Source organism: Parasteatoda tepidariorum, chromosome 5 (assembly GCF_982258835.1).
Source record: "Parasteatoda tepidariorum strain Cologne lab strain chromosome 5, Ptep-v5.0, whole genome shotgun sequence".
In the NCBI taxonomy this organism is placed as follows: Eukaryota; Metazoa; Arthropoda; class Arachnida; order Araneae; family Theridiidae; genus Parasteatoda; species Parasteatoda tepidariorum.
In genome coordinates, this window is record NC_141759.1 from 28,781,270 (window position 1) to 28,808,696 (window position 27,427).

The 27,427-nt window shown below is 25.5% G+C and overlaps 2 protein-coding genes across 3 annotated transcripts in view; one reads left to right on the forward strand and one right to left on the reverse strand.

The window, feature by feature from the left end:
• The window catches only part of sp3 (phosphatidylinositide phosphatase spermathreecae), a 35,699-nt gene extending 15,346 nt beyond the window's left edge, over positions 1 to 20,353 (reverse strand). The window contains exons 1-11 of one of the 2 annotated variants that reach the window (XM_043039546.3): positions 20,088 to 20,308; positions 17,141 to 17,221; positions 16,044 to 16,180; positions 14,198 to 14,329; positions 9,275 to 9,385; positions 7,388 to 7,438; positions 5,474 to 5,662; positions 4,070 to 4,451; positions 2,133 to 2,325; positions 840 to 917; positions 145 to 265 (exon numbers count right to left, since the gene is read on the reverse strand). In XM_043039546.3, the coding sequence (XP_042895480.1) occupies positions 145 to 265; positions 840 to 917; positions 2,133 to 2,325; positions 4,070 to 4,451; positions 5,474 to 5,662; positions 7,388 to 7,438; positions 9,275 to 9,385; positions 14,198 to 14,329; positions 16,044 to 16,180; positions 17,141 to 17,221; positions 20,088 to 20,184 (1,572 nt within the window). In that variant the 5' untranslated portion in view covers positions 20,185 to 20,308. Of the gene's footprint in view, positions 1 to 144; positions 266 to 839; positions 918 to 2,132; positions 2,326 to 4,069; positions 4,452 to 5,473; positions 5,663 to 7,387; positions 7,439 to 9,274; positions 9,386 to 14,197; positions 14,330 to 16,043; positions 16,181 to 17,140; positions 17,222 to 20,087 lie in introns of both variants that reach the window. The other variant, XM_043039547.3, reaches the window with a different exon arrangement.
• A 168-nt stretch (positions 20,354 to 20,521) lies between these two features.
• On the forward strand, positions 20,522 to 24,188 carry LOC107448186 (caspase-2). Its single transcript, XM_016063301.4, has one exon. The coding sequence runs from the start codon at positions 20,656 to 20,658 to the stop codon at positions 21,835 to 21,837; it is 1,182 nt and encodes a 393-aa protein (XP_015918787.3). The 5' UTR covers positions 20,522 to 20,655; the 3' UTR covers positions 21,838 to 24,188.
• Positions 24,189 to 27,427: the final 3,239 nt, after the last annotated feature.

The following is a 27,427-nucleotide window of genomic DNA, read 5'->3' on the forward strand; positions in this document are numbered from 1 at the left end:
ATTTGAAAATGCAAGCTTTTTTTATCATAATAATCATTCCTACATTCTTTCACAAATGTAAGAAACAAATAGGCACAAAACAAATGTATATAAGAAATGCTTAGGGTAATTCTAGTTACTTGAAGATACAATTCTATCACTTACCTGAATGTCCATGACAGTCTTAGCAAGGGCTGTTTGGACAATGTTGGTACGATCTAAGCAGTCAACACAATTGACGCGAAAAACTCCCCGTTGGTCACAAATAAGACCTTCGCTGTCAGTCCTGAAAAAGCATAAAGTTTAGTTTGAAATTTTAATAGTACAAGCAACTTTTTCTTTAACTGATAAGCCTTTAATTGTAAGCTATGCTCTTACACACAAAGCATCTCAAAAACATTACTATAGTGTGTCTACCACTACAAAAATACAATTCCAATTCACTAGTATATAAGACAAGACATATTAACTCAATTCTATGTTGGAGCAACTTTTCATAGATGAAGATTGACATGGTCGATGTGAAGTTCCCCAAAATTACATCAAACTTCGAAAGGAAAAAAAGAGTTAAAAATTGCTTTTAGTAACCCATAACCATATATTGTACAACGCTAGGCAGTACTCTGTCTCTTACGACTGTAATGCTAATGTGCACCTAGCAGCACTGTTATGGTTGAGAAGGTCTCAAAACAATGGATTTGTGGATTCTACAATTTATCTCATAGTAAGACACGTCTGTTCCCTAAAGTTCAGTAGCAACAGATTTGAGACCCTTTTTGTATACCAATATATCATCTTAATACTTATTAATAGAAAATAATTATTACTTGCAGAAATGTAGAAAAATATTTCAAACTCACCAACAGTATCGCATGTCACGAATAACATCCTGAATGCTTTCAATTAAAACAGAAACATTCTCAAATTTCATACCCCGGCTATAATATAATGAGAAAAGTATAATTAATGTAATGAATATTTATTTATCATAAACAATCAATAGAAAAGAATTTCATTCTACAAATTTTTTAATATAAGTTCTATGTTTTATGTGTGTACTTTTGTTGTGTGCTCTTTGTCCATTGTTCAAACTTAAGACAAAAACAATATTGATTAAAACAAAAAAAAAGGACAAAAAGAAACTGTAACCTATGTTCAACTTTTTTTTACATCACATGAAATGTACTAGATGTATAAGTTCAGTAATAATCAGAGAGACAAATAACCCCATCACCGTCTTTGCTACACTAAATTAATTAATTGTTTTATCGCTTTTTTAAAATAGAAAAAGTTATATGGTCACAGCACAAATTAGTCTTAGATATTTTAATTTAGATATAAAATTAGAATAAATTTAGATTTGAATTAAAATAGGATAGTTCAAAAATTTACCACAATGCTTTAAAGTTAATATTAATGCAAAAAAACTTTCTTATCTTTTGGGAAAAATAAAAAAGAATTATGTAAGCACAAAGAAGTTTCTTGCACATAACACATTTAAACACTTAATAATAAAGCACATTTTAAAAACTGTTTGAATATAACTAATATTCAAATTAATAAGGAAATTTGTAAAAGAACTTTTACTGACTACATTGGAATTTGTAATTCTAAATACCGATTAAATGGCATAAGTATTTATCAGGTTCGTTTTCTATAACTGCCAAATAGTTCAAATACATTTATACAAATGTATCAATATTATGAAAACAAATTGGTCTGTGTATCAATACTATGAAAACAGCATTTCATTCATGTAAACCAATAAACAACATAAGTAGTTAATGGAAAACTTTGTTTTACTGATTTCTTATGCTGAAATTTAAAATAATTTGATCATAAGATTTGATAATAAATATTATGTATTTGCATTAATATGTTAACAATATTATAATTTAAAGCATGAAATATGGAGCAAATTTAGGATATAAGAGAACATTTCTTTAAATATTGAGAGTGTCTTTTTTCTGAAAAGTTTTAAAAGAGTATGGTTAAGAAAAACTCCTAGAACGTAATAAAATCAGATAACTAAGTTAATTAAATTAAATTAAATAATTTAAAGGCATTCTTAGAATGCAAATTTACAAACAGATAAAAGTCATAATCAATAAAATTTAAATTACTATGAAAAATCAACAAATCATAATACTAACCAATATTCATGAAAGTCAAAACTAACATAAACTAGATCGGGACAGCTGAATTCCAATATATGCTTTAAATATGCATCATTAATTATCTTTTCTTTGCCACATTGTTCCATGAGATTAACTATGACTTGAGATTTGTAAACACTTAATTCCTCTTCAAAATGTTTTTCAAATGCCACTTGAGTTTCTTCTTCTCCTATACAAGAAATATTTTTTGTAAAATTTAGATTATTGATATTTAAAATATAAAGGGGTGTACTCAGTTTTACTCTGTAGTGGGAAAAGATCAAGTAATTTGACTTGCTACAGAAAAAAGAATTCATGGATGATATACATAGTACACAACTACACAATGAATATCTTAACTAAGTCTGACAGAGTTTCTAAATCAAATAGTTTAATTCCAACTGGTCATCAAATCTTGATCTTACAACCTGATCTTACCCCACTTTTCCATTATGCGTATACACTTAAACAGATTTTAAAAACATTAAATTTTTCAAATGATTTTTAAAGTCTGTTATGAAAAAAATCAAAAAAATAAAATGTATTGATACTTCATAAAATTTCATTCAATTCCTTACAAACTGAATTTATGTTTAAAAAATTTAATGTTATGAATATATTTTAAGTAGCCATTTTAAAACTATTTATTTAATGAAATATAAATAAATTAAAAGTTTAAGCAAAGAAAGTACGAATTTTAAACTAGTTAACAGTTACAATTTTACCAAATTAATGTAAAACTAAAGCCAATTATATATTTAAAATAAACTTTAAACATATGTTGGGGTAATTTACATAGATAAAACTAGTTTTTTTTAACACACTTTAACAAGATATTTATAAAAAAAATAAACAAAAACATTTAAAGTCTGCAACAAATTTTATATTTTTTACCTTAAGCTAGCATTACTTCCCTACAAATTGAAATTTATCTAAAAATATATTCAAATAACTTTCTAAAATTAATTTCTGTGAACTTCTATACCTTAAGGAATGTAGAAATTCAAACAAAAAAATTATTATCATAACTTGGTGCAAATAAATTATCAAAACAAAAAGAAATCAAAATTATGGTACAGTGAAACATTCCCATGTTGCCCACTAGAGGGACAGCAATGTAATGATCCACTCTTACAGGTGATCAATATATAAAATAAAAATTCTATTGTTTTTGACAGTTTGACACTTGATCTTTAAGCTGAACTTAAATAGGTGGTCAACTTAACAGGTTGCGCTGTATTTCTTTGCTTACAGTAAACAGTTCTTAAGTAAGAGATGGGGACAGCTTTCTTCCTAACATTTTACCCATTATCTCTTTTATCCTTTTTATGTGATTGCTTTGTTTTTGACTTGTCTTTTCTTTACTGATCACCCCTTTACATCCTTATATCTTTATACTTCCTTGATAATTCCACAACTTACTATTTTTCTTGCAACACCTGATAAGGATAGCCCTAATTATTTAGAAAAGTGTAACTTTGTGTTATCTGTTAATGATGTCCAAATGAAGTTATAATAAATATATTTTTTCATACTTTTAATTGCTTGATATTGTATGATATTCCACCCGAAAGGATAAAATAAGGAGCCATGATGGCTCAGTGGTTAAAGCACTGAATTTGTCACAGTTGAAACTGAGAACTGAGGTTTGATTCTCAGAGGAGGCTTGAAACCCACCCTGCTTCAGATCAATGGGTACGTTCTATGCATAGGCGTTCAGATCAAAGGCGTTCTATGCACAGTGCTGGCCACATTGTTATAATCGTGCCGTTGGAAATGAAATTGCGGAGACTTAACCTCCATGATCTCCCTAACCAATAACAAATTGTAGAGGGAAAAATTAACTTGAATAGAATGTAACTACCTGAGAGGCAAGCTTGCACCCTAAAAAGTGAAAAAGCAATACAAAATTTCAAAAATTAAAACATAAAAACCTTTATCCAACTGAGGAGGTGGTCTGTATTTATATCCAGGCTGACTCCAAAATATAGGAACAGATCCTCGAACTTGTACAAAAGATACTATGTGAGATGCATATTCAAATATCTGTTCAGTTTCAACATAATTTGCACATTTTCCAGATTCATCGACTCCTCTACGCTTGTATCGTGTACCAGCTCGATGACGGCTTCTTCGGGATATCAAAATCATTGTGTAGTTTTTTCCTGTCACATCAGGTAAAAGTGTAGGTGGTGGAAAAAACTTTATACCCTCAGCTGAAAGGGATTCAGCATCGTCAATAATATCTATCCAGCACTGTTCGATTTGTACAAATCCTTGAATGACAGGAGTGATCCAAGGATTACATAATGGGTCCTAGAAAAAATACAGTTTTAAAATTTAAAACAAATATTAACTATGTATTATGATATATATTTTTAATCAAATAAAATATCATTAAAAGTTTTAGTCAAGTTTTTCAGCAAAGTTGTCAAAAATCATGATTTTACTTTAAAAAACTTGAATTTATTTGATTTAAATCAGACTTTTTAAAAATTTAAATTAAATTTCTTTTTTTTTCTATATTTAACTGCCAAGTTATCTAATAAAATGTATTAAAAATATGCAATTTAATTTAAATTCATAAGTATAGTTAAAACAGTTAATGTTTCTAGCTAAAATATTTCAAAGACATTTAATTGTTACAAACTAATCACTGAAAAATAGCACCGTTATCTTTGAGTTGAATTATTATTTGAAGAATATAGCTACTTTTAAATAAGAAGCAATGGTAGTCACACATGCAAAATAAATTTTGCAAACAATTCAAAACAGTTATGCTTACACTAACTTTAAATTGCAGGAGGAAAAGATTTTAAAAAAATTGTGACACTGTTTTTCAAGTTCAAATGAACAATGAAAATGTAATTGTAATTGAATAATTCTATGAACAACAAAAGTGTAAATATTATAACAGTTTAAAACAGCAAACAATTTTTTACTGAATTTACTAAATTTAACTAACATTTTCTGGCTTTAAATATTTGATAAGCGTATTTCATACAAAAATGATTTTTAAAATTTATCTGCTAAAATTAATTATAAGCAGAATAATCTACTAAATCACAATAAGCATACTGATTTATTATGATCAATGTCCTTAACAAATATTTTAAAAGTCATACATAACTTGTAAATGCAATACATAGATTCTTAATTATTCGAATTTTGTTAAATTAAATGCTTGATTTTTTTAACAACATAAAGCCATAATTTCTTTATAATTCTAAATACATTTAATTAACTAAAAAGTTTAAAAAAATAACTATGAATGAATAGAACCTAAACTTCATTTTAAACAGAAAACACTATAAAGGAAAGTTATAAAAAAATCTTACATTTGTGCTTATCAGCTCTGAAACCATAAATTTATTCCAGAAAAATCGATCATCTATTTTTTTCCATAAAGGTACACCATCAAATTCAGGATCCTTTGATTGGTAATACTGCCTTTGAACAGAATTGGTCAAATCACCCGTAAAAGAATAATAAAAGGAATCTGTGTCTGTAAACATTTTAGTAAACTCCTGAAATATAGAACATTAGATATTGAATAACTTAACACAAATTTTTATGAACAGAAATTTTTAGAAGAATTAAAAATATAAATGCAAAGAATGAAAAAATATTATATGCTAAAAGATTCTATTTAAATAAATCTACACACCTGACCGCATATGTACCAAATTATAACTGGCATCGGAAAATATGTTAATATTGATAACTTTTCTGTCTTATAACTTTACTTAAAACTTTTTCTTAAGGTTCTTAAAAAGAATAGTATTCTAAGAATGTATTTTTATAAGTTATAAAATAATCACAATATGAATAATGGATAAAGATAAAAAAAATTATAAAAATGTTCCATTACTTTTTAAGCATTAGTTTTTTTTTTCCTAAAAAGAAAAAAAAAACTTTCTGATAACTGAACAGGCTTTTAACTGAAAAAAACCATATTATTCAATGGGGAAGTAGTTCATAACAGGAAAATTTTAGTACAATTTCACCCAGGGGCTTATGGAGAGATAATAGAAGAAGAAAAAATAAATGAAGCAGTCAAAAAACAATTTTTGAACTTTTGTTGCAAATAAATTTTAAAAAAGACTTTTAATTTATAACTGAATTTAATTACTGAAGTGTAGAAAACACTCTTATCATTTACTTTTCAATTTGTTTCTATTTTTTAAATTTCTGAAAAAGGCAAGTTGAATGAAGCAATACGAAAAAGTTAATAATGTACTTAAAATTAAATTCTCTTTCCATGACAGAGGAATAAAAATTTTACATTGTTTAAAAGTGCAATCTATTTTTAAGTTGATGAAAAGTAATTTCAAAATTCTCAGCAATTTTAACATAATATGACTAATTTGAGTATCATTTTCAGGCATAAATTTTGTTGTTTTGTAGTGTGAATCAAATGTATTGCTCTAAAGTTAATGTTATTTTGCTTTTGCAGGTTATAGTAGTTTTTTATACTTAAAAATATATTATAAGGTAAAAATTTAAAAATTTTTTGGTGGTTTTATATCTCAAAGAATTTATATTGCTTTTTGTTAAAATTTTGAAAAAATAAGTTTATTTCATAGATTATAACTTGCTTATTGCTTTAAAATTAAATATTAATAAGTGCAAACTATTAAGTTGATCAAAAGTAATATCAAAATTCTCAAGATTTTTAACATAATCTGTCTAATTTGAATGTCATTTACAGGCCTAAATTTTGCTGCTTTGTAGTGTGAGTCGAAGGCATTGCCCTAGAATTAATATTATTTAGCTATTATGGGTGATATTAGCTTTTTTATACCTAAAAATATATTATAATATATAAATTTATTAATTTTTGAGCCGTTTCAAATCTTAAAAATAAATTTATCACGTTTTTGTCAAAATTTTGAGAAAACAAAAGTTTATTTTACAGATCATCTTGCTTATTTTTTAAAGAAAAATGACTTTATTAAATCTTATATGTTTTAGTAATAATGCTACAGTTAACATTTTATAAATTTAAACTTATTTTGTAAGTTCTTAAAGTTTGGAGTTATTTTAAAATAAATTGAAAAAAAGCTATTTTTTCCACATATCATCCATCAAAACTTATAGTACACTTATTAGTAGACAGGATGTTACAAAATATCAACACTTATGCCGCATAATGACCAAAGTTGACTCAAATGACCAGCCGACTTTGACTGAACTTAGTACACAAACTGTAAATGTTAACTGCTAAACTTGAAAATAAAATGTTGACTCACCTCTATAACTCTCTTTTCTAACTTTTCTCTATCTCTCAGTTCTTTAGGTTGCTGTTAATAACAAATGAAAACCTTTAGTAAAAAAAATTTTTAAGAATGACTGTACTGATCTATTTTCATTGCGAAAAAGAGTAAATACTTCTATAGATCAACAAGTTATAACTTTTCTTTTTAACTTCTATTTATTGTTTAAAAAAAGTCCCAAGTTTTTATGAGTAAATAACAATTCGTAAATCATTCCTTTTTCAACAAAAAATCCAAATGCATGAAATATTATTTTACAACATGTATCTTTAAAACATTCACAATTATGTTTCTTACTTTTATTCCCTCTATTTATATTCTTAAGGACTGTGGAAGAAATCTTTTCAGGGTTCAAACAAATGGTTGATGCCAACAAAAAAAAAAGAGGCTTAGGGAGTATAAAAAAATATTTATTGACCAGGTGATCAGTTACAGACCCAGATGGGAGAAAAGTATATAAAAATGTACAGTGAATGTTAATGAAGAAAGTACTAAGCATCAATACTATAAATATGATGGATACTCATTAATTTATATGAATCTAACTTGGTATATTAGGCAGAACAAAAGTATAGTCTTTCAACAAATTATATACATTTTCTAAAATAAAAGAAACTTAATGAAATGAATAAAAATGTATGAAAACAAATACATGTGGTACATATCTGGGATAAAAAGAGCACATCAGTTAAGGTACAAAGTCACAAACTGCTAAAAAAAGCTATGTTTGCAACACCTAGATAATTATGTTCATAATATGCAATAAAATTGAGATGTGTGATATTTTTCCTTTCACAAATTAAGCTAGGAAAGAATTGGAAATACTTTATACCAAGAAATGGTTCACCCTTTTTAATAAGGATGAGTAAAAAAAATCTATGCAATGAAGTTTTTTAAAAAAACTGTGGAATTAATTAGAGAAATAACTTTAATATTTTATTGAATAGTATGTAACCTTCAACTATTTCAGCAGCAAGGAACCAGATATAACAGAGTTGATAGGGAATGAAAGCATAAACACTTCTCAGTACAGTTAATTGGGAAATGTATGTTTCAATGGAAAATGGGTTCTGTTCTTAAACTTATGAGTTAGAATCTTCTGAACAGCCTTGAGAGCAACCACAATTAGGGTGGTTTTATGGAAATAGAAAAACGGTAGGTGTTAAACGAAAGACTAAAGCAGATTGAAATTCTGGAAAATGTATGGAAAAAATCTTTATTAAACAATGGATGATGATGATAGATAAACATATTAATAATAAAACAAAATTATCATAGTTGGCCTAAGAGTCCATGATTGGTCAAAGCTTATTGAAACAGAATAAAGTAATAAAATATAAACATTTTGAAATGAATTATCAATTTATTCATAGTAATGAAATGTAAGTTTCAACTCTTTATGTTAACAACTATATTTTAAACAATATTTTATAATAAAATACTAATTTTGAAATTATGTTGCAATGTTAAATTCTAATTAAACATTTACTAAATTAAAAAAAATAAAATATTTTTACAATATATTTAAAATATTGTTTAAAATTTTTTTTAGTAAAAAAACTATAAAAATGAGATAACTTACTCAAGCAGATACCAGATTATAGACACACTAATCACATTATTGCTATAAACACAATCTTACTAGTTTATATAAATTTAGTACTAGAATATGACAAAAGAATTCTAATTTACAACATTAATAAAGCATCAATATTGTTTGCTTAACTAAATAAAAAATGTAAAAAGATTCATAAAAATAGCATATTCTTATGAGGGTTAGTTTGCAAACATTCACCATAAGTTTTGTTAGCTGCCAGTTTATAAGTAGTAAATAAAGGCATGTAAACCAACACCAAGGCATACCTTTATGGCTAAATTTCCTGAAAATCTCCAAGGTCCTGTTTCCATCAATAAGACAGGAATCAGAACTTTATTTGTCAGGAAAGATGCGGCTGAAAATAATGTGTCACTAACCTGTGAATGGAAGGTTTTCTTACCAACAGTTGATTTGAAATTTACACTTATATTGACGATGAGATACTTTCAATTTTCTTTCTAATAAAAGAACTGAGAGCTTTTGTGTAAGAGTAATTCAAAGGGTAAATGAAATATAAAATGATGAATAGTTTAATATTTAATTCTATAGAACCAATACGAAAAAATAATTGAATTGAAATTTAAAAACATAAAAAACTAAAGTTATTGATTTTTTTTAAAATTGAATTTGCTGAATTTAATGCAGCTTGAATTTAATGCAGAGAATTATCTCCCACAAAACAGAAGGCCTTATAAGAAAGTTGTAATCTCAGAAAAACTTTTAATTCATTCTTTTTTTAAAAAAAAATCAGAAAATAAAATACTGATTTTACCAATAATGTTGAATTATATTAAACATTAGAAAGCCCAAAATTACAATCAACATTTAAAGAATAGCAGCAAAAATATTTTGTTATTTAAATGAAATAATTATGTAAATGAAGTAATTAATATATTTTAGTAAAATTTAGTTAACTTTCATTAAAAAAATGTGCTATCCTTTTTTTTAAGAGTTCTTCTTTGCAAGCACTTAAAGAATTTTTCATTTGATTAAATAAGGTAGCAAATCAACAGTAATCAAATTTTGTTGATGCCATTTTACAGAAACAGGAATTAAATTTTATAAATACATATAAGCCATTGCAAAATTCCTATTTAGTTCAAGAATAAAAAGGTTGATAATAGGTAACAGCATTACTGTCTATGTAATTATTTAATAAATAATTAAAAAAAAGCTTTGAAATTATTTTCGAATTGAATGAGGGTTTTTTTTATTATTATTATTATTCAGCTATAGTAAAACAAAAATGACTAACTTGATGATCTGCTGAAATAATATGAGTAAATAAAATTGCATCGAACAAATTTTTGAGCATAAGCACATTAATGACGATGACGGACAGATATTTGTCAATGGACTAGATTCTTGAAAGGGCTGATTTGCTTTATTGCGATACCATTAACTTAACTTATTAGTCACTGATATCTAGTTAGGTTATATGTATTTTGTCTAATCTGCAACTAATTTCAATTAAATTAAATAGTTAGGTTATAATTGAACATTATTGTAACTTATGACTGTTTTTTTTTTACTTATTTACCACTTCTGATAAGTTTTATTCTGATTAGTACACAGAAATATTCAAACACTGGGAATCGGCCACTCAGTTCAGTTATATAAGTTCTATATACAATGAAAAATGTTTTCGTGGTAAGTAAATAAAGAATAAAAGTTTATTTATGAATATCCTTTTGACTGGACAATAGGGATACCCGTGATTTTTTTGCTTATTTCAATTTAATTTCTTAATTAAAAATGTATCATGCATCAATTTTAAAATTTTAGAATTCCTCATTGCAAGCACTAACAGAATTTTTTATTTGAAGAAATAAGGTGAAAAATAAACAATAATGATACTTTGTAAATGATATATTGCAACAAGAGGAATTAAACTTTAAAAAATAATTTCTAACCATAGAAAAATTCCTATTTACTCAAAGAACAGATAAGAACATTACTGTGCAGTTAAATATTTAATGCCTAGTAAGAAAAGAAACTGCATTGGTAAATAATTACTTTAAAAAATCCTGCTGCTTTACTTAGAAAAAAACTGTTGGTTTAATGTTTCACTGAAATTATATGGTAAAATTAAATTACTTCATCTGAATATTTAAAAATTAGCACATAGATTGTATTAATGATATAAAATATTTTTCAATTGACTAGATTTATAAAATCACTGGTTCCTTTTAAAGCAATACTGAATACCTAAATAATCAGCCCAATATTTAAATATACTTTAAATTTAAAAAAAGTATCTAAATGCATTCTGATATCTAAATAAATAAATGAATATAAGAAATATGTTTATTTATTCAGATTTCAATTGATTTACTTATCTATTGTTCTTTAAATTTTATCTTATTTGCTATTTATCTATTGTTCTTTATTATCTATTGTTCTTTAAATTTTTTTATTTATCTATTGCTTTTAAATTTTAGAAACTTCCTAAAACACTTTATTAATAAAAAAAACTCTATTTTCATGATTATTTTCTTTTTCAGACAAGAAAAAAAGTTCAAACATTTATAAAATTTTAAACATTAAATAGAACTTCTTTTTGTTAGCATAATTTATTACTCCTTAAATAGCTACTAAAATTATGAATACTTATAATAACAGTTCTTCAATCAAGTTTTTAAAAGTGGTAAATTATCAAAATTTTACATTAACAAAATTAAAAAATAATTGTAAAAAAAGTTTCAAAGTGTAAAATAGTTAATAATAATATAAAGACAAAGAATGTGCTTTAAAATACTTATTAAATAATTACTTATCATTATTCTTTAGTAGATATAGGGACTAAAGCAATTTTTTTTGTTTATAATATTTTATTTACTATCAGATAGGATTTAAACGTCTATCTTTTAGAAAACATTTTTCATGTTTTTGTTTAAAAAATAAAACTTATTTTGGCTTCTTTTCCTGAGTCTTGTGAAGTGATTTGGCTAAATACCAAGTCCATTTTTGTCATTCATCCAATTATCTGAATCAAAACTGTAACAGAAAATAAATAACAAAAAAGAAGGAATAGAGTAAAAAAAATTCTAATAAATACTGTGCAATACTTGCTTCATAAATAATCCTGATATTAAATTTTCTCTACAAAAAATTTATCGAAAAGAGCGTTCTAAATAAAACAGTAAAATACTGATTTTAAATGTAATAAAAATTCTTCGTAAAAAAAGGCAAATAAAAAACATATTTTTAAAAATATTTTTTCTAAAGTTTTTTATGCACTCAGAAATGCAAATGAATGTTATAATTAAAATATGCAAAATGTATTGTAATAAAAAATATTTAAAACGTCTGACTTCAAAGATATAATTTTTGGGGGGCTTTTCTTTCATATTACAGATCTTAAAAAAAAGAAGAAAAAGAAAAGAAAAGAATAGCTTCCAAAAAATATTACCAAGTCAAAAGAAATATATCTAGATGTGAACATTCCTGAAATGATTTTGCAACATTAAAATGAAATCCAGTTCTACATAATATTCAGAAGTTTTGTAAAATCTTGTCAAGTTTTTAAACTATTTCAAAATTCGGAGAGCAATGCTTGAAGATTTCTGTAATTGTTTGGAGATTTATGGCCTGTGGGTTACAGTTTGAGATTTCCTGGGCTTGGAATATTACATTTATTGAAGCGATATATGGCTGAACAAAATTTTTTCTCTCTCTTAAAACAAAATAAATTTTAAACTTTCTAATGAACAAAACTGGCAGCTAGCAAAAGAACAAATTGAATGGATATAAAAAGAGAACAACCAATTCTCATTGACATTACATAGGGGTGCACAACTTACAGCTCTCTAGCTGTTGCATGCATCTCACAACACTCGAACCATAAAAAAGCATATTATTACAATTTTTGTATCAAAAGATCAAAAAAAACAATCTGAAATTTTGAATCATGCATCTGAGTCATCACTATTTGATGTGCATTTTTGTGTTGATTTCATCTTAAATTCAAGTGAACTTTGGAACGTTTATAGAGCCCTTTTTGCTATGGATTTTAACAGGATCTTTGAAAATAGATATTTTTAATTTGATATTAATATGACTCACCAATTTCAAATTACAGAATTATATAATCTGATCTTTACATGCTTTATTGATGCTGATTCATCATAAATTGAAGTTATCTTTCATTTTTTTAATGCAGTTATTGCTACTTATTTCCCCAAGATTTTTAATGACCCAATATTTTTAAGTATGCTTTTTTAACATCATTCAAATAGTGAATGCTGATGTCTTAGTTAATTTCATAAACGTTATTAGCATGTATTCAAATTTGTACCAATTTCAGAGCAAATGCAAGAGATCTTATGATTACTCTTCTTTGTAGTAGTACTTGTTAAGCTTTTGGAAAATGTTTTAATCTATATTTTAAATCAATATTAGTATGAAAGAGAAGTTTTGAAATGTACGATTAATCAATATCATTTTGGTGCAGTTTATTTGTACCAAAATCATCAAAATCTAAGTGGTTTACGTGATCTGTGGGGTATTTAAATTAACGATATTTTAATACAATATTTATTAAAATACAAGACTAAAAGCACTTTAAAAAACTGCTGAAAGTTTAACATTCATAAGACCTCTTAAAACCTTTTAAGGTTAAATGTCCTAAAGTTGAAGTATATTCCCAACTAAAGTATATTAAGTCAACTGATCACTTTTATTTTGGGTACATGGTTTCGTTTTAATTTAAATTATTTCAAAATCTTTAAAGTATTTAATTGGTATTTATATTACCCAATAAAATAATTAATTTAAAATAATTAATTTTTTTTTGTTTTTAATGTATGAACATTTAAGTTATTTTTATTGTAAAAAATTTTTCCAAAATAGACTTTAGTATTATGTAATTCAAAATGCTTATAATCATATTGATAAATTTGTTTTCTTATCAGAAGGGGATGCATAAAGTATCAGTTTTACATTCTTCCACTACTAATGAATTCAGATATTTAATAGTATTTAATTTTATGCAAATATTGCTAAGTTGACTATTAAAAAGGATTTAATGATCTGTTGTTATAAAAATTATAAATGCTGTCAACATGCTTAAATATTTGGTCATGTGACCATTCATTCATCAACCTATACTGCAAGTGATGCTTCGTTGAAAAAAAGTTGTGCACCCCTATATAATGATGTATAAGAAAATACATGAAAAGACATCTTACTTTTCTATTTTTTACTTGAGCAGTCGCAGATTTCAGCGTGTTCCAAGTTTTTTGAAAAGCTTTTTGCTGTGTATCTGTGGTATTAGTTGGTTTTTCAGCTTTTCTTGGATTAAAACGATGCTTTTTACAAACCTGAAATTTTAAGTTTTTAGTATTAGATAAATTATGATTAAAATTCAATCTAAAATTTTAAAGAACAACAAAATAAAACTAAACTCAAACATCTTATTACAAATTTTACGGTTTAAAATTTGCAACAAGCATTCAAAGAAGACTGAAGATATATAAAATTTTAAATTAAATTAATGTATATTAAAAAAATTTGGTTGATACCGTCTTGTAAAAACTAAAAAAATAAATTATGTATATTATGTATTATAATTTTTTATAGAAACAGTAAACTAAACCCATTTTTCATAAAATAAAGCATTCATTTGATGCTTTTCATTAACTTATACTTCAGAAATAGAAAAATGAACTTTTGAGGATTTTCAAAATTTCAAAAATGATATTAAAATGACATGACGGTGTAGATATTTTAACTCTCTAAAATACCTTAAAAGCAATGAGTATATAAAGAAAATAGTTTCTCAGAACATGATAGAACAAAGAAAAATATCAACCAAATTTCATTCAAAATGCAATTGAAGTTTCAAAACTCCTATGTATAGCATGCTACACAACTCTGTATTGATGGTTGTAATTACCCAAAATATTAGAAATTTAGGAAGTGACTTGGAGACATTATTTTAAACAATATAAATTTTCAGAAATTTTTAAATAGAAAAACTAAGTTTTTAAAAAAATTAGGATGATACCATCCATAGATCACAAATATGCAACTACACATGTATTTCGCACATTGGATTTGAGTTTTACTCTTAAAACATGTTACCAGGAGTGAATATAATTGTAAATTTTGTGTTCAAAGCATTAGGTTTTATTTCATGATGTTTGAAAAAAAAAACCTTCCAAAATCAGTAGATTTAATTATTCATTGTAAATGCACATCGTAAATAGACTTCTTTAAATATATCATAATGTAGGAGACAAAACAACAATTTAGAAAATAGATTGTTATTGTGCAACACTGCTAATTATTGTAACTGTTCAGAAAAGAAGTTTTGCATCCCAAAATTTTTTTTAAAAAATAAGCTTCGCTTTGGATATCCTTAACTGATTGTCTTGAGACAAGGCTACAATTTACTACAAAAATTCTTTTTACGTTTATTCTTTATGAGAAACTTTAGTCTAATTAATCAGTATATAATGTAAAAAATTTGAAAAATATTGGAGTTCAAGTTTAACTGTTTTGGGTTAGGTTAAAAATTTGATCGATAATTCTAGAAGGCTTACTTTAAATAAATAATTTGTTAATTGAAAAATAATTTGCACAAATTGTAAAATAATCTGTGTTATAAAATGGAGGAAATTTACAAATTTAATCCCTGTTGTGAGATTCACTCATCAATTTTAAATTTCACTCTGCAAGATTTAATAGAGAAATAAAATTTGTCCTATTTTTTTTTAAACATAAACTTTTTTTTTCTTTTTTGGATAACACTGTTCCACTATTTAATGTTGTTGTTCAACACATTTTGTTTCAGATACCAAGAACTAAGAAAAGTAAATCTGACAAATCTATTAGCAAACATAATATGATAAACCTTGTTGAGAGCTACATCTAATAAACATTACATCACTATTACTCACAATATAGGAAAATGCATATAATTCATCATGATTCTAAGATCTTAGATATAATGCATATAATAATTTACTACAGGTAAATCATTCACTTTTATCACATATAAAAAATTATACATATTCATAATATATAACGTACCTCAAATTCAACATCTGGAAGCTGCTGCTGATTTAAGGGTAAAAGAGCTATCTTCTGAATTTTATAAACATCATGACCCCCAGGTAACACACCAACAACAGCACGGTCACGAATAACAGCTAACCTTTTGTCAATATCTGGAAGTTTTAACATATTTTTACTAAAGGCTGTATTCATTTTAATTTATAACATTAACTGAAAAAAATATTGATGAACAGTATTCACATTGATTGTTATTAAAATGTCATTTAAAATATTTTAAAAATTTCTATTAAAAGAGAAAATGATAGTCTGAATATCTTTATTTTCCTTTCGGTATAAAAAAAGTTTAATTGAGTTAATTCAGGAAATTTTTCAACTCAAATAAAAGGCAATACATGATAATCAATAAACTCTAATAAAGCAATAATTTATTTTCTTTTAAAAAGCGACTAAACTGTAGCCTGAAAAACAAATATAAAGCAATCAGGGTTGTCAGAGTCAAAGATACTTTTATAAAAAAGGTATGTAGTAAGTTTTTTTTTCAAAAATACAAAAATAAATGCTCAACTAAGACTTAATTAAATGTTAAAGCTAATTGGTTAAAATAAGTGATTCAGCTTATAAAAAATTTTTAGACAAATATTTATATAATTAAAAAAAATAAATAAATAAAATGACAAATACTTAAATAACAATTTATCTCAAAATAATTCATTACAATAGAATGCTTTTCAATTCAAGGTTGATTAAACTATTCATAAAGAAAACTGAAAGCATACTCTAATTTCTGTTCCCCCAGAAAATTAAATGAGCAAATTCAAACATGAAAATAAATAGTGGATTAAAGTACCCACAAATACAATTTGCTTATAACTCATACAATTTTTTACATGCCTTAACTTCAAATACTTACATTAGTTAAAAATAAATATATCTTTACTAACTAATATCTAAATTAGCAATGTAGCTATATATTAATACAATTTTTTTATTAGTAACTAATAAAAATTAATACAAAAGTCAGTGCTTTAAAAAACAAATATTAACAATAATTGTTTTTTCAAATGCTAATTTTTATATTAATTTTAAACAAAACATTTTTGAATACTACTTACCTTGCTGAATGGTAAATTTTCCAATTAATCCAAATACAATACCAATGCATACAAAATCTGACAATTGTTCAACATCTTTAGCTAATAAAAAAATTCAAGAGATTATATGTCAGAAAGACAGTGAAAAAATTACAAAACCTTGTCAAGAAATAAAAAAAAAAGTTAAATAAAAAAATAATATTGCTTTTATTGTAATAATATTTTGGTGACTTGTTTTAAAAGTTTTAAACACATTCTTATCCACTAACCCTACAACAAAATTACAGTAAATATAAAATCACAAAAATAATTTTAGTTCCAATATTACAATATCATATAAGGGAAATAGAATATCAGGCAAGTTTTCAAAAATTGTTGGAATTCAAACTTTACCATTTTCTAAATTTAAATTTTTGTAAACAAACTTTCAAATATGGCTTTTTAATAAAATATAGAAAAAACATTACTTCTCAGTTAACCGAGCACAAAAAAAAAAGTTTTCAAATAATTTAAAACTGCGCCAAAACAATTAACATTTAACAACTGAAATTTTTTCGTTATATGTATAATGTTTTCCACATTGTTCAAAATTTTTGGTTTTGTTTTGGATGATTTTCTTCGTCTCTTGAGGAAGCGGTCCTTTTATACTTTCTTTTATAAAAAAATTGCCAAAAAAATAATAAATGGAAGATTCTTGTATTGTGATCTTCGGCAGATTAATTGACAACTCATGGTGAATTCTAAGTGACAACCAACGTGAAACATAAAAAAAATCTTGGAAAGGGATCAACTTGAAGGGTATAACTCGTAGCAACAATTTCGGCAAAAATGTACATGTTTTTTTTTTAAAAAAATGTATAAGTTTAAAATCTATTTGACACCTTGGCAATGGTACGAAATGGAATATCCCCAAAATAAATAAATAACTGGTGGTTTTTTAAATAATTAGCACTCTTTTAATCAAACCGTAACAAAAGCTTAATTTAGCTTTAAAACATGGAGATATGATATTAGAAAATTAAGATGTAATAAATGAGTTTATAAGTTAAAAGATATTCAGTTAGATAATTAAAATATAAATATTTATGCTTTCGAGTTTTGTTTTGAGGTTATTATTAACAGAATCATTTCTAAATTCTTTAAGTTATTAAAAATTCATAATTAATAACTTTAATCAGAAAAAACACTATTCAAGCAAGACATGTTATGAGATTCATCAACAATTAAAGATAATTATTTAATTATAAACACATTAATTATAAAAGAATATAAATAATGTTGTTGATAATCAAAGCTGGTTAGCCACTAGGGATAGACCAAACCAGGGTTGGCAAGTTTTTGACACATGACGGTTTTTACCGTCATGGCAAAAACCCTCTGTCAGAAAAGTCAAAAACCCATAGTTTTGGCAAAACTGTATTTTTATTTGAGCTTAACTGCTTATAATTTAAAATTAATTCATTTTTGAGCAATAAACTTAGAAAAAAAGTTGTTAAAAGATATTTAAGAACAGATTTTTGCCTTTTCCCAACATGAATATAACAAAACATACTATTTGAAGTAAAATATTAGGATACTAAACTAAATTTTCAACATTTCCAAGCATCATTTTGTTTGGCATGTTACATTACAGAAGAATGTCAAGATTGATTACTTTCATTCATAAAATCTTGCTATGAGAAACACGTGTACACATAAATAGAAAGCCTCATAAAATAAACTTTTCTTATCAATTTTGCTTTCAATATTTTACACAGAAATGAGACATGAAAAAGCCTGGGAAATCCTTTTAGAGTTTCAATATTTCTGTATGAATGTATATCCTTCTATAAGAATACATGTATATAGTTGCAAAATCATTAGCAATCATTTACAACATTCATTTATAAAGGCAATTATATGAAAATAATATATTGTCCGCTACTAATTAAAGAAAACAGTAAGTTTTTGACGGTTTTTACCGTTAAAGTCAAAAACCAGTTTTTTACAGCAAAAACCCAACTCTGGACCAAACCCATGAGACATTGAACTGACAAAAGGGAACATACAAAAGGAACTGACAAAAAGGAACAAAACATAAGAATTCTGAAACAAATCATCATTTACAAACCCCATATAATAGATGATGTTGAGAGATGAATTAAAGAATATTCCATATTCTACAAATAAAGAGGTCTTATTTTCCTAGTCAAATTACAGACGTTTTCGGTGTCAACTAAGGAATTTTGACAAACATAATTTAAATAATCATATAAACAATAAGATAATGGATAAAATCAGTCCCTTGAATTCCCTTGATTTATTGAATTATTATTTGAAATAGATTAGTTTAAGTGTTACACTGTGAATTGTTATTATTAGTATTGTAATTCTTAATATTCATAATAATGATACAAAACGGATTTATTTCAAAACCGTAATTTCCATAGTGAATTTATTACTTCAATACAACTAACATGTAAGACACCCCTTTTTGTACCATATGTCAAAGAAACCTCAGAACTAAATCGTAATTTTAAAAAAATTTACTAAGTAAATTAAGTACTTAGTTTATATTTTGCTGTCTGTAATCGTAATGCATACACGTAAATGAGTAAACAGTAAACTTATAACAATTAAGAAAATTAAAATATTCAAAGTTCCTTAACATTTAATGATTACATTCGAAAAAACTGCGGTATTAAACTCTTCCAATGTAAAAAAAATTAAAAAATATTTTCAATCATATATTTAGACAACAAATAGAAATGATTCTCTTGATTCAATGAATAATTAATTTTTAGAAACCTATTTACCAATTTTTAGATATCTATTACTGGCACATAATGAAGCAATTTAAAAATAAAAAAAATCAATCAGAATTTAAGAAGAAAAATTTTCTAGCATGGAAAATAAAATAGAAATTCAACAGAATAAACAAATAGAGCGTAAACAAAATGAAGGCAAATATTGAATCTTTCGGGCATACCCAGTTTAGGTGTAAAAGATCCATCTTTACGACTGCACCATAAGCTATGATCTTCATTTAAAAGAACATAGTACTCACTATTCATTAACAATTCCATGTTTAGTTAATGAATTTATAAAAAAGAGAATTTCAATATGTTGTAAATCATTTTTTTGTTGTAAACAGATTATATTCAAACCGTCAAAACACCCGTACTCTTTAGAAGACGACTGATCAAAAAACAAAACCAGAAGAAAACCTCTTTACTCTCAGTTAAAGTTACATACATATTAATTTTTTATTTTTTTAATAAGTTACATTTATTCTTGTTTATTCTTATTTAATTATTAAAATGGTTTTTGAAATTTTAATATTTTAGGTAACAAAGAATACAAAATATTTTTAAAAAAAATTGAAATAACGTTGCCATAATCGAAAATGAAGCAAACGGAGGCCGTTTTAAACCTTCAACTTTAAGGATAAACAAACAAAACCTAGTAGACGATCAAATGATCTGTGATCTCATATTTTGATAAGTTGCTTTGCGAAGTGAAATAAATTTATTGTTAGTTCAAATAACTGTCGGAAAATGGATCCCGCAAGTCGACTCATTCTTAAACAAAATGAAAAGTCTATCAGAGAGTTAGATATGTCTAAATTACGTCCACTTTTGATTGAGTTTAAAATTTTTACCAACTTTATGTTAAGTGACATTTATGACACTAAATCTGAAGCCAATTTGTTTGATGAATTACCTACTCGAGGACCAAATGCCTTTTCAAAGTTTGTGAAAGTTTTAGAGAGAGCTGGCTATACTTCTCTGGCCAATGAATTAAAAAATACCCCTAAATATGCAGAAGCACCCAAAGTGAAATCAGTATTTTATTCCATGAAATCGAAACCTTTGGGGTACTGCGTTATAATAAATAATGTACAATTTGACCTTCTCGAAGAAAGAATAGGTTCGGATGTTGATGCCAAAAGATTACAAAAACTTTTTAAAGAATTTTTGGGATTTTCTGTTGAAGTGAAGCATAATATGGAAGGTAAAGACATGAAAAGATACCTAAAAACTTTTGCAAAGTCTGACAAACTCAAAACAGTTGATTGCTGTTTTGTTATTATATTAAGTCATGGTGATAAACATGGGGTTGTCTATGGCACTGATAGTTATGCTCTTCCGAAGGATGAAATTCACAACATGTTTAGTAATATTAATTGTGAAAATTTAAGAAATAAGCCTAAAGTATTTTTATACCAAGCATGTCGAGGAAGTGGAGAAGATCATGGTATAGAAAGTGCAGACTCGCCAAATGAATTAGAATATAATGACTCTGTGACAAGAAATTCAGTAACAGAAACTACGGATGCCACAAAGTTTGAAAAGAATACTTCTCCAGTTTCGGATACTACAGACGCAGTGCCATTTAAAGCGAACCTTTCTGCTTCATTGAAAAAGGATCCTTCAGAAAATGATATTCTTATTGTACATTCATCACTTCCTGATCATAAAGCTTACAGAGATCATATACGTGGCTCTTGGTTTATTCAAGACATAATTACAGTTTTTGAAGAGGAATATAAATACTGTGACTTAGAATATATGCTGAAAAGTGTAAGCAGGAAAATTCAAAAACGTTTATCTATTAGAGGTCAAAAGAAACAAGTGCCTCATTCTGAAAGTAAGGGATTTAGAGCTTTGTTACATTTATGTAGCAATGAGGACTACAAAGGTTGTGATATGGCTGCAAGAGAGTATCTATTCGAATGATATTTATTTGGCTTAATTTAAACCAATATTTTAAAACTATTAATACTTTAAAAATTATCTTATATAGGGTTGTATACTAAAGCCCTCTAACTTGTCCCTTAATCTAATGAAATTGTTTAATAATACAGTGGCTCCTAATTTATTTTAGCTATAGAACCTTAAATAATTTAGCTTCTTTTGGCAGAACAAAAGTTATTATAAAAAAAAAAAAGTTTGGCAGCCGTGAATATACTTTAAAAATAAGACTACTAATTATTTTGAAAAGTTTAATGGAAAGGTAGAAATATTTAATTCTATGAATTTATTTGTGGTGCCTATGATGAAAGTGAATAAAATAAGCTGAATTATGATTTTCCAAAAAAATTAAAAAAAAACTGTTTTAAACGTTGAGAAGAATTTATAAGAGTAATATAATTCATTATTTTTGAATTGAGTTATTTTATTTGGAATTGAAAAGCTTGATTAGAATTTATTATTGAATTTTTCCTAAATGCGTATCCCTTTCTCATTTATTTTCAACATATTGTTATTAGAAAATTATGTTGTTTTTTTTTGTTTGTTTTTCTTAATTTTGCTACTTTTTTTATTAGCATTTGTCATAAATAAGTTCAAAAATCTTAATAAAACAACCGAAATATTATTTAAATTACGAATTCTTGATTGGATATGTTACTGGTATAAAAAATCCTAATTCCCCGATTCCGCAACAGGATGTTTTTATAAATCATTATATTATTTTCAAATGCCATCTAGCAATCTACTTTTTTACAATTATGCTAATTCTCTCCATCAACATTGGATTTTTGAGCTTTTGTGGCTATTAGCCAAAAATGATTATGCATCCCTGCTCTTTAATGTGTCATAAAATTTATTGTGTAACCTAACGTTTTTTTTTTATTTATTTTTTTTTAGATTATTATTAATTTTGTAAGTTGTATATTATTAATGTATTAAAGAATTGGTGCCATGTTTTTGAATGACATGCTTCGTTTTAAATTCAGTTACTTTTTATTTACTTGACGTATCTATATTTTTTAGTTTGAAAATTAAGTCAAGCAGTTTATCTTAAAGAAAATGTATTATAAGTTTTAGCTGAAATTATTTAATTTTTTGACCAATTGTTTAGCTACAACTCTTGTTGTTATTGTTTCATTTGTATAAGCATTCTGTAAAGTGGCAAATAATTTTAAAAAATTATAAAATTTTCTAAGAGAACATAACATTATAACTTAAGAATTATGTAAAAACTGTCAGAGTTGTAAATAATGTTAAATAAAAATCCCAAGAATCTGAAGCAGTAAAATATTACTTGAATAAAAACTTCCTTTACTTTAAAAATATATAAATGGGAAATAACAATCAGCATGTTTCAAGCACTCAAAAACAGGTGCCTATTTTCAAGAGTTCGCAGACACAAATGAGAAGAACCTATATTTCAAATCGCCTTTTTTTTTTTTTTTTTTCATTCAAGCCTAGCAAGTCTTGAAAATGGGTGCCTGTTTTTGAGCATTTGAAACGTGTCTACTATTATTTCCTATTTATATATCAAATAAAGTAATTGTAATTAATGTACCATTAAGAAAGGATTGAAGACTACAAAGCATTATTACTTGTTATTGTCTGTAATAATTTCTAAAAATTTTGTTCAAATTATCCTATAGCAAAAGTAATTAAAAAAATCTAAATGCAGAACTTAAACTGAAAATCCAAATTTGGTTGTGAATGGTTTTAAAATGACATATTTTACATTATAAAATTACATTAGAATTTCTATTATTCCTTTACACTAAATATAAAGCAAAAGAAAAAAAGATTTTCATGGGTATGTTTCATTTATATAATAAGTGATTTTTTAGATTTATTTTTTATTAATTAATTTATTTGTTTGCATATACAAAGATTTCGTTTCTTTCTTCAGTACCATTAAAAAGCAATACTGAGTTGAAAAATCAGGATTAAGTTCTCATAGCTTGTAAAATAATTTAATTTTACGTTTTTCTGACTCCGTTCTATGTGTAAGCAATTTAAAAATATCCAAATAGATCTGCTCCTGTTTGCTTCACTTACAGAATACTATTTAAATGATTCTCTGTAATTTTTATTTCTTGTCTTAAACCAGATTATTCCTTTAAAAATTTTCTTCGTGATTTTATTGTAATTACTGAGTGACAATATAATTTTAAAAATAACTTTGCTTCAAACGAACAAAGTTCATTCACTCCATATCAGCTTTAATTAATTCAACCATAATTTAATAATTTTATTTACCAACTACGCTTTATTGTAAGTGATACCATCTCTATAAAATTGCAGCTTTATAATTAGAACTGCCATAAAATTGTCATTCTTAAGAAGAATAAAAATCATTTGGTTGCCTAAAAATTACCTTTATATCATCTTTTGATGGTAGCATTCCAAATTCTCAAAAACAATCACAAATTATCAGAACCAAAGTTAAAGAAAAAATTGCCACCATAAATTAATAAAAATTGAAAATAATATTGAAATAATATCAAGTATGAACAATTCAAAGGTGAATGTCATAATGAATTAAAAACAGCTTTTTTTTACTTATTTTGTGCTAATAACTGTTAAATAATAATGAATCTTAATTTATTGAAGATAGTTTTTATAAGAAAAATCGAATAAGAATGTTCTAATAACTATCAGAAATTTAAGATACGTCATATTGTATTTAATAGAGAACAATAAAAGACTCATTGTTTTAAAAAAATATTATAGATATTTAAATTGAATCAAATTTATTTAGCTTGATGTAACTTGTGATAATTGTTTTGTATATCTGTGTAAAATCAATTTTTCTACTTATGCATACCTTAGCATGTAAAATATTTGTTTGTATGATTAATATTGTATTTTTAGATAAGTCTTAAAGCATATATTTTATTATGCAATTATAAAATTGAATAATAAAATTTTTGATTGGATTCTACATGGAAGAATTGTAATTTTTGTTAACATTTACAGTGCTCAAAAAACGAAAAAAGAAAGAAAAGATATCACCCTGAATAACTTTTGTTCTAATGATCGGATTTTCACATTAGCTAATTAATTTGTGCTTACTATTACTTAAGTTACAAAATCATACTCAAAAACGCATTTTTTTTAATTAATCAAATATATATTTTTTTAGCATATTTTAATTCCTGACTCTCAAAATAGGGGGAAGGCAAAATTTCGAAAAGATTGGATCATAAAATGAGGGGCTGATAAGTTAGGCATAGTCGCAAAAAACAGCCAAGCAAAGTTACCGCCGCAAATAAATATTTTAAGATAAGCCATAGACTAATTCAAAAGAAAGGAATACTCCGTTGCTAAGCAACCAAGTTCAGACAATAAAAAAAGGAAAAATTGAAATAATTTTCTGTGATTGCTCAGAAAGGTTTATTTATTAATAGTTATTAGAAAATAGCTCGAAGTTTTTAGGCAATAGATAATTTTTATCTTATTTCTGACCAAAGAGCAAAGATTTATCTGATATGATACTCTCCTTTTAAATTGAGTTCGTAAGTTCCTTAAGATGCAGAAATGGTTGCACAAAAACTTAAAAGATAAAATATTAAATTTCATTGACTCAAAATATCTGATCTCAAAGTTGACTTGCTTCGAGCGTTCAAAAATAGGCGCCCATTCTCAAGACTCGTCAGGCGTGAATGACTTGTGATGCTAGTTATTGGACGCTCGAAAACATGACTACTTTTATTATCATCTATTATTTTTTAAATCCGTGAAGTTTTTATTTTTTCTATTCTGTTTATCGGGATTATTCATTTACAAAGTATATTAAAGCATTTATAAAGTATATTAAATACAGCATACTAAATTACTTCACTCGATATTAAAATAAGTGTTACGTAAGATTAAGGCATAGGTTCTTATATTAAGAAACTAAAAATTAGTCAATATTTTCTAAAAAAATCAATGCAGTGCAACTTTTTTTTTTTTACTGCTAGCCTTAACACTTTTTAAGGACAAAAAAAAAAAAAAAAAAATCCGTTTACTATTGATATTTCGAAAGTCGAATGTGAAAATTGAATGTTCCCTAGCACCAGGAATCAAAATAAAATAATAGTTACAAGGACAGCTATTTCAAACAAGTTAACGTTTCCGTCTTACTCGAAATTGTTTGAAAATGCAATTTTTATTTATTGATTCCAAAGTTTATTCTATATATATTTTAGAGTATAATTTAGGCGTACTTTGATCGAGTTTATTTTTACACCAACATTTGCTTAAAATTATTAAATAATTTGCTTAAAATGAATTATTCAAGCTATATCATTTAATGCATTCATAGTATAATAGTAAACGGGGCTTCCATAAGCATATCCTTAACCTTGATTACTCTATAATTAAATTAATGAAATAAACTTATATAAATAATAATAGTTAAAAAAAAAAATTCTCCTTTTAGCTTTCAAGCAATAATATGTTTCGTCCAAACAGACCTCAACGATTAACGAAAAATTTCAATAACGAAAGTGTTGAGTAGGTTCCTTGGAGCAATATCATATTTTTATCCTTTTATGACGAAATATAGGGAAAATTGGTATTCACAGTTTCTGTTTAAAAAAAATAAAAAATAACCTTCTCACTACGCATTTTTTTAAAATCAAAATAAATTCGAAAATTGCGTGTTTTTTATTACATTTTTTAAATCAGATGATGATTCTAAAATTGGCACAGCTTTGGAATCTTTTTACAAGTTTCAATTTTTAGTATTTGCTGTTTTATAAAATAAGGCATTTTCCTAAGAACAAATTATGCTATGACAATATCTGGCGGATTGTGATAAAGTTGAAAATTAAACTTATACTAAAAGTTATTTTTTCATCATCTATTTTTAAAAGAACAATTTTCTTAATGTTAACGGTGTAAGTTTGAACATCAAAATAAAATTACGGTTCGAATTCAATTGAAAAAAAAAAACAGTTGTGGTTTTTTGAGTTGCACTATTTACTTTTCATAAACCAAATAAATAAGATAATTAAATAATCTTATTATAAGATAACAAATAAATAAATAAATAATTTGTTTAATCTCAGAGGAAAGGATGCACTAATTTACTACGATCAATCAGTTTTGCACTAATTTTACCATAGAAAATGTTCTTTAATTCTTAGCTAACGGGCTATAGTCCTGAGACTCGAAAAAAAAATTAGCAATAGCATAAAACGAGTATTAATTTAAAGAAAAACTTTAAGGGGCAATGAAAATTAAATAAAATAGTTAAGTATATTATCGGGAGAGAAAAATCTACGTGATAGCATAAAGAAAGAGTAAAAAATGTAATGAAATAATTAGTTGAATAGTTCTGTGAATCAATGGTCAAGTAATTAAAAATTTTATTACAAAATTAAATTTACGACATATAAGATACTGAGCTATAAATTTTGACTACGTATTCGACAGCTCTTTATGTTTAGTATTTTTATACACCTTGTAGTGGCTTATAAAACATCAACACTATTTTTAAATGATGTATGTTGAAATCACAAGAAACAATAAAAAAAGATAATAATTTATCTTCATTTATCGAAAAAAATGGTTTGCTTAGTAAATAGTCAGC